This window comes from Capsicum annuum, chromosome 10, assembly GCF_002878395.1.
Source record: "Capsicum annuum cultivar UCD-10X-F1 chromosome 10, UCD10Xv1.1, whole genome shotgun sequence".
NCBI classification, from domain to species: domain Eukaryota; kingdom Viridiplantae; phylum Streptophyta; class Magnoliopsida; order Solanales; family Solanaceae; genus Capsicum; species Capsicum annuum.
In genome coordinates, this window is record NC_061120.1 from 20,990,025 (window position 1) to 20,998,264 (window position 8,240).

Here is an 8,240-nt window from a genome sequence, read left to right on the forward strand (position 1 = left end):
TTTTGCAAAAACTATTGCCACTAAAATTATGAGCGAAGTTAAACTCAACAAAAATCAAAATAAAATTATTTTTAGCTATAACTAAGAAATTACATACTAGCAAATTTATAAAAGTATCAATATTTTTCTATTTATGATCTTCATTGAGCGTAATTACTAAATATTCTAAATCATATCATTATATAAATATCGAGCTACTTGTAACCTTTTGAAATATTCTCTGGCAATACTTTAATTTCACATAAATAATATTTTATTTAAAATTATGCAATTATGTGATTAACAACTTTAATAATTATAAAAATTTATCAACGTGACTTATTAACATATCATTAGATTAAACAGATTATAAAGTAAAAAATGTATATAATACAAATTATATTTTTAAATTAAAATTATTATTTTTTTATACTTTAAGATTAAGCCCAGACTTAGCACAAGCCTAGTAAAACTAGTTTTACTAATATTTGTTTAATTCACTTTTTCAACCTATGAAGTTATACACTATTGTGTATTATCACCCTTTATATTAGCAATGAAATAGACTTTGATGAAGCCAACTGCATGGCTAAAGTCAACATAGCCCCTCAAAACCTTTTCCACATTATTTTAATTATATTTGTGGAGATAATTTTTGTAAATAATTTTTTAAATTTTAAAATAAGTAATAAAAGTTATTTTTAACACACCAAATCAAACACACCGCATTAGAAGTAATCTCAACATAACTAATCCATTACTAATACATCATCTTTTATACTGCTCTTATACACTACCAAACTACCCATTAGGCAAACGTAATCAGACTAATAATGAAAGTCTTAATTATTTAAAGGTCAAACTAATTTGGTACTAAGTATTCACAACTTGTGAGCTTCATATATTCCACTTGAACTGAATTTCACATATCAAGTGCAGTTGCAAAATGACTGAAAGATGAGAGTGGGCAAAAGAAGAAAGTTTGCACACGAAAAAGAGGACTATGCAACCTGCAAATCACCTTTGCGAGCTCTTTTTCTTTCATCCGTAACCACCTCAGACCGACAGTCCTCCATAACCGGAGTTTTAGGTCGTCTATCTTCCTTTCCTTCCTCTCCTGGTACTCTAATCCTTTGATTAACAGTACCATCAACCGATCCACACTCGAACTTCCTATGTCCCTTGAACCCTTTCTTAGCAGCTAACAATGACTTCAACGGAGCCTCAGAATTGACATCACATGGTTTATGATCATCTAGACCAAGAATCTCAATAAAGCTATTTACCTTGTTGCAAGACTCGGATTGAAGCTTGAATTTGGAGGGGCGAGGGCGAGCACTTCTTGGCTTCATAGGCAGATTTCCTCTTGTTGAAAATGTGATCAGAGAAGAAGTAGCAGTGTGGTAAGAGCTTTTACAATGGTCATGATACGTTTTAGTTATGATGTCTCTGAGGGCGGTAGCTGCCTTGTATTCTCTCGTCTTCTTCAAGTAAAATATAATGGAGTTTGTTGCTAGCAAAAGTAAATCTCTGAAGAGTTCACTTGCTGATCTGATGGAACAACTGACTAACCTTGATCTTACTGTTTCAATATCCATATGCTGCTTGATCATTTCCTTATATCTAGATCTCTTCTGACCACTGCGACGATGCATAAAGACCAAAGCCGCTTCGTTCTGTATAATGGAATTAAAAATTGCCATCAAATCGTCATTCATCAACCTGGATAATACTCCTTTATTATGCTCTGTGGTAAAAGGCTTAATACTTTGATCGCAACTGGCTGATGCTTCTTTACAGTGGGAAGAGGAAATGCCACTGATTGAACACACATTGTCCCCAACATTCCCTTCTTTACCATCCAAAATGCCATTTTTCCTTTTTCCCAAAGCCCCTCCTCCATTTCCATAGGTAGTCTCTGCTTGCTTGCATATATTTGGAACTTCATCCGGCTCGCAAGACTCCAGACATTCTAACTTTGGATCTATCTCTTTAGCTGATGTTACTGCATGACTCTCAAACTCAGGAGAAAAAATGGTCCTAGTACTGTCTAACGTGACACTGGCAGCAGTTATGCCATCTTTGCCAACAGATTCCACGCATTCTAATTTCACAAGAGCAGCGGGCGATCCAGTGTGACTGGCGGAACCATCATAATCTATCTGAGAAGACCGTTCTTTCTCAGCCTTCAGGCTTTCAATCTTTGTGAGGAGAGACCTGATATAGAACACAGAAATGGAGCTAGAAAACTTTAATGAAAGGAGAAAGGATTTCGATTCAGAAACCACCTGTTAAGCTACGGAAATGTCAAGAAGCTTAAAGCACTATACATTTGAGAAGAACCGACTTAAAATGGAGAAACATTACACTAACCCGATTGAGCTTTCAGATTTCTCCAATTCTCGCTTCAGTTCTTCAACTCGTCTCTTTCTTAGCTCTTCAAACCAAGCACTGAGAAATAGAAAGTAAAGACATGAGACATCAATTAGTGCAAGGGTAAAGTTCTATTGTGTAAATTTTTCTCCTAATTTATATTAAATGAACAGAAACAAGCTCAATCCCAAAGCTTAGGATCCTTGGCATGAACTTAAATGCCAATTCTCTTGGCATGCGACACCAGTAGGCTAGTAGGGCAAAAAGCTGAGCCAAGCATTTTAGAAGCCATAGCTGTGAAATGGACTCAATACACAAAATTAAATTAGCTCAAGAGTTTGAAGTACTCGACTCACTTGCAGCCAGAGTAGCGCTTTTGTAAATCCTCATACTTGGCTTTGCAGGCCTGCAATTAATTTAATTCTTTTGTCCAATCAGCATTTGATAGAGTAGAGGTAATTGTATGCTTAAAGACAAGGATTGTTAACAAGAGGAGGTCAAGAAAGACAACAGGTCAATTTAGTAATTTACTCGCATCATTTCCCATCGGCTAACTATGTAGTTCATCATGAAACTTTTTCTTTATTGGTCTCCTTATCCAAGAAATTATTATTTTTTAATCAGAAATGGAAATGTTAACAAGTAGTTGAGGGAACCAAACACAATATTACTTGAGAAACTAATGAGGAGCCAATAGTCATTTTTGGCAAAGATCTCCGGTACTCAGTAATAGGAGTGTATTAAAAAAAGTGTTTCTCTTATTTTTGCCCATTTTCTTTACTAGTAACAAGCATGGAAAAATGATTTATTTTACTAACCATACTTTAATTAGGATAATTTATCATAAGCTAGTCAACAACAATGATCTCTCGAGTAAAAACTAAATACTATTAGAGGCTTACAAAAACTAAAAATTTGTATACATCTAAAGTGAGGAATGAATAGGCCCTTAACCTTACTGCCTGGTGACAGAAGTAGCAGAACTACACACGAAATACCAAAGAGAGATGTTCGAGTAATTTCTTTGGGTTCAACTGAAGATATTACTTTTGACTTAAAACTTTGTGCACATATACAATATATAATAGGTTAAGAGTTATACATATAATAAGATTGCACTACCAACTCTAGACCTTGACTTCGCCTATGTGAATACCAATGGTTGTCTTACGTATTTGCGCCACTTCAGACCGCCACTTGCCATGGTGAAAGTCTAATAGTTAGTGGCAAGTGGTAACTAAAACATAAACCAACTATGTTACCGGGACTCTCAAGATATGTGTCTGGATGAGTATGAATTCTTCAAAAGTAGTGCATTTTTGCAGAATCCAACACTAGTGCGACAACAACATTTTTGGAGACATCGAGCAACATAGTAAACCAATCAAGGAACAATGACAAAAGAAATGTGTTGAACCAAAAATAGAAAAGCTCCCAGCTATAGTGGGGAATCAAAATTTTGAACAAATTCTACCTGCCTTGTCACAATAAGTTTCCTATCTGAATTCTGATGGCGACCCTCCTAGACTCGGCATATAGCAGGAACTTAGTGTACCACGCTGTTTTTATTTTTTTAATTTGACTAGACAAAGGTAATAGAACATCTAATAAATTATTTAACCAAAAGTGAAGAAAAGGAGAGACTTCTTTAGTATATTATCTTAACAAATTTTAATATTCTTATTTCTTTTTCCTTATTCAGGCAAAAGATCTATCACAAATAGGATAGCTAACTCCTAAGGTAGAATGTCTACATACACACTACCCTCCTTATTCAGTTGTCTCTTATTTGCCTAAAAATTTGAATTTTTACTTTATTCCATATTAGATTCTTAGACCTAAGGCCATTCTGTCTAAGGATTTATATTCCGACACCATAAACAATTATTTTCACTAACTATGCAATTTTTACACGTTAGACGTTTTTATCATATTCAGGAGCTACTTAAAATAATTTAATGTGTAGAAAGACAATAACATACCAATGTAATCCCACAAGCAGGGTTTGAGAGGGTATGATGCAAGTAGAATTTACCCTACCTTTATATAGTAGAGAAACTATTTCCATTAGAAAATTGGCTCAAAACAAATGTGAGCAACCATGATCAAAAGAAAAAAAACAGTACAGTTGAAAAATAAGAAGATAAACGGAACAAATGAAACATGTAATAATGAAAGAAAATGAAACAACAACAACAATATACCCCGTGTAAATGAAGCAACATGTATAAATATAGAAGGCATAAGTCATCGACAGCTACTTAAAGTTATCCCGAAAATTCACTTGGACCTCCCAACTAAGGCTTGTACCTATCAGGAACCTCAAATGCTTAAAATTGATATCTATCAGGCAAAAAATGTTGATTTGGCAAGGAGAGTGTGTATCAAAGAAAATTGATACCTAACACTCCTTGGGCGCGTGAATCGCCGAAAAAATACTATATATATAATTTTTTTAATTTAAAAACTTAGACTTAAATTATTTTAATAATATAATTTTCAATTATCATAAAATAAAAAGAAAATTTTCAACCCCTCCCCTGCATCATCGTCTTCACCCCACCCCCCACACCAGTTCGTCTCTCCAACTCTCCCTGCATCATCATCGTTTTAACAGCACCCCACCACCACCCATTCATCGTTGTCTTCAACCCTCCGTCATCATTGTCTTCACACACCCCACCCCAGGACACCCAAATTAACTTTAAATGACAATATTTGCTGGCAATGAATCTAATCACAAATAATAATCAAGAAATAGAAGCAATGTCTGCTTTCTTTAGTCAATTGATTCAATGTTTTATCACAAATATTAATCAAATGAAATAGAAGCAAAGAATTAGAGCTTGTTTGGATAGAATTAAAAAAAAATAACTTTTTAACTTAAGTGATTAAAAACTTAAAATAAGTGCTAATAAATTAATCAGATAAGTGTTTGGATAGAAGTGGAAACTAAAAAAAAGTTGTTGATATGTTTGGTAAACAAGTGAGGGTAAGCACTTTTTGTTGTTACAATGACTTAAATGTTCTTAAAGTTGTTAACGCCATAAATAAGGTAAATTATTAATAATTTTTAATTCTACAAAAATTTTTTTTGAATAAATCTCTGATGTAATGATGGATTCGATGAAAATAAAGAAGAAAGATGAAGAGGAAATTGGAGGAAAGAGATGAAGCAAAGCGGTAAAGTGAAAAAAAAAAAAACTACTATATATTTAAGGGCTACAAGTTTAGGATATTGTTGTAATTGGAGGAAAATATAAGCAATAAAAAAATAAATGTTTGGGTCAAACCTAGAAAAATTTTAATCTAAAAAGCAAAAAGTTGGGTACCCAGTTTCACAATTTTTTATTCTTTTAATTCGTTTTAAACTTTTTTTAAACACTTTTTAATTTACCAAACAACTTAAAAAGCTAAAAAAGAGATTAAAAGCTAATTTGATCAGATATTAATTCTATCCAAACGACTCTTAAAAACAAATAAATAAATAAATAAGCAGGAACAAATTTTGAAAATAGAAAAGACTGAAGAAATGAAAATGGAGGGGAGTGAAGAAGAATTAATCTATTGGGGTTGGGGGTGGGGGTGGGAGTAGGGGAGGATTAAGTAACTGTATTTTTTTTTATTTTAAAATAATTTTCTTTTTCTATTGTTGAGGAGTAATATATTTAAAATAAATTTTGAACCCACACAGTGTCATGATTTAATTAGATTTTTAACTTATAGTTTTTTTTTAAAAATTCATTTGCCACGTATTTTTTTTATTGGTCATTTTTGCCGCATCAGTGCACACTCTATACCTTTTATCGATTGCCCAAAAAAGATCAGATTAAATAAAAATTTGAATGTCTGTATGGCTTAAGCCAATATAAAAAGACAGTCATACTACTGTATAAGAGGTAAAGTCTATTTCTAAGCAATTTATAGGGCCCCACAAAATCCCATTTCCACATAAATTTAAACCAAAGTCCAAACAATATGAATTTTATAGTAAAACCGTTGTAACAATTTTTGCTACTCATTTTCCTTAATTAGTCATTTTAAAAAAGGACAAATTTCAAACTTTACCAACATTTAAATTTAAAACAATTATTTTACTTTAACGAATTAATTTATAGCGATTTAAACATGTATGACTTATTATAGAATACTAATTTTCACATAAATTGATACGAATGGAGTACTAAAAGTAGTGGCAATTCACGTAAATTAGTGTGAACCTCAGGGGTAAAGTCGTAAGGACGGATAGTACGAGAACGAAGCTCCGAAGCGACGACGTTCCAGTTTTGTATACCATGCCGAATAACAGCGCCACCTAGGATTAGATCCTCCCACGTACCCCAGATCTTTTTTCTGGGCCCCACTTCCATTGCTTCTGCCACCATACATGTACGGTTCTCAACAGCCTTGAATCCACGTGTACCGCTCAGATGATTTTAAAGGTGAAAAAAGAAAGTCCCGCACAAAGTTTCACACCCTGGCGCCCGTTAGCATCAACAACTAATACCGTCACGTTGCACCCGAGGAGTATTTCGCACCCAGCGCATGTTAGCATCAATCACTGATACCTCCTCGCTGCACTCCCTTCCGACGAAACTTACGAGGTTTTGGATTTGAACCGGAGCAATATTTGGTAACACTTGCACCAGGCGCACTTTAGCATCGACCACAGGCACTGCCACGTCGACTTCCCCTACGACGAAACTCACCAAATTCCGAATTTGAACCAAGCAATATTACGCATCCGGCGCAAGTTAGCATCATCCAGTTTTTTTTTCGGAGGATTGAAAAAAATAAACCGAGGAAACTGATTACACAAAAACGTTTATTAGCATAGGAAAAAAGTGATGAGAAAAATATTAATTTTGTGGAGAAAATAATTTTGTTTGGCTGAAAATCTTGTCTATGAAGAATTCTAATTTGCAGGTGAACAGTTACAGACTTACAGTAAAAGGAACATTCTGGAGCCTATGTTAATTACTCCTTTTTAATGACTGGAATGTCGTACTTTTGAAAATGACATGTTTATCCTTGCGCCTCTTGGTGGAATCGTCCGTTACAAGCTGACACGTGGTGGTTTTATATAATGAAGTGATCATGAAATTACTGTTATTAGTTTTATTTATTGTATTTAGACAAAATGACTCTGTGGACTCCCGTCCTCGTTTAATTTTATAAGTTGAACACTTTTATTTATATATTTGTCATCTGAATTCTTGAACCCCTTAAAAAATTATATTTTAAATCCTTTGATCTTTGATTTTGCCTATGTGGCATTAAAGTGCTGATTAGGACAACGAGAATGATTACACTCGCATCGGATGCGAGTGGGGGTCAATTTTTAGTTAATTTTATATTAAAATAATTTTTTAAAAAAAAGATTAAGACTTTTTTTCAGTTTTTTAATTTTAATTAAAAAATAAAAAATTTAGAAAAATAAAATAAAAAATCCCCCTTCCCCAACCCCCAACCCCGTCCAGCCATCCCCCACCCCACCCCCTCCTCCATCGACCCCAGCCACCTCTCCCCTACCTCACCCCCCGTCCCAACACGTCGACCTTACCCCCAGCCCCGTCCCAACACCCCCACCTCAGCCACATTCCCAGCACCCCCACCCTACCCAGCCCCATTCCCAGCACCCAACCCCAGCCCCGTTCCTTGCACCCCCACCTCACCCATCCCCTTCCCAACACCCCCACCCTACCCTAGCCCCGTTCCCAACACCCCCACCCCAGTCCCGTTCCCAACACCCCCCACCCAGCCCCGTCCCAACAGCCTCACCCTACTCCAGCCCTGTTTCCAGCATCCCTACCCCACCCCAGCCCTGTTCCCAGCACCTTTACTCCACCCAACCCCTTACTAACACCCTCACCCCAGCCCCTCCCCCC

At 35.3% G+C, this 8,240-nt stretch overlaps 1 protein-coding gene across 2 annotated transcripts; it reads right to left on the reverse strand.

Moving 5' to 3' along the window:
• Window positions 1-707: 707 nt before the first annotated feature.
• Window positions 708-7,345, reverse strand: LOC107852103. 2 transcript variants are annotated; one of them, XM_016697151.2, is made up of 4 exons: window positions 6,573-7,345; window positions 2,709-2,758; window positions 2,353-2,430; window positions 708-2,196 (listed from the first exon to the last, which is right to left on the reverse strand). In XM_016697151.2, exons 1-4 carry the CDS (start codon window positions 6,735-6,737, stop codon window positions 981-983), a joined length of 1,509 nt encoding a protein of 502 aa, XP_016552637.2. In that variant the 5' UTR covers window positions 6,738-7,345; the 3' UTR covers window positions 708-980. The 2 variants fall into 2 exon arrangements, with proteins under 2 accessions (XP_016552637.2, XP_047254513.1); XM_047398557.1 differs by lacking the exon at window positions 6,573-7,345 and adding an exon at window positions 4,557-4,882.
• Between the last annotated feature and the right edge of the window lie 895 nt (window positions 7,346-8,240).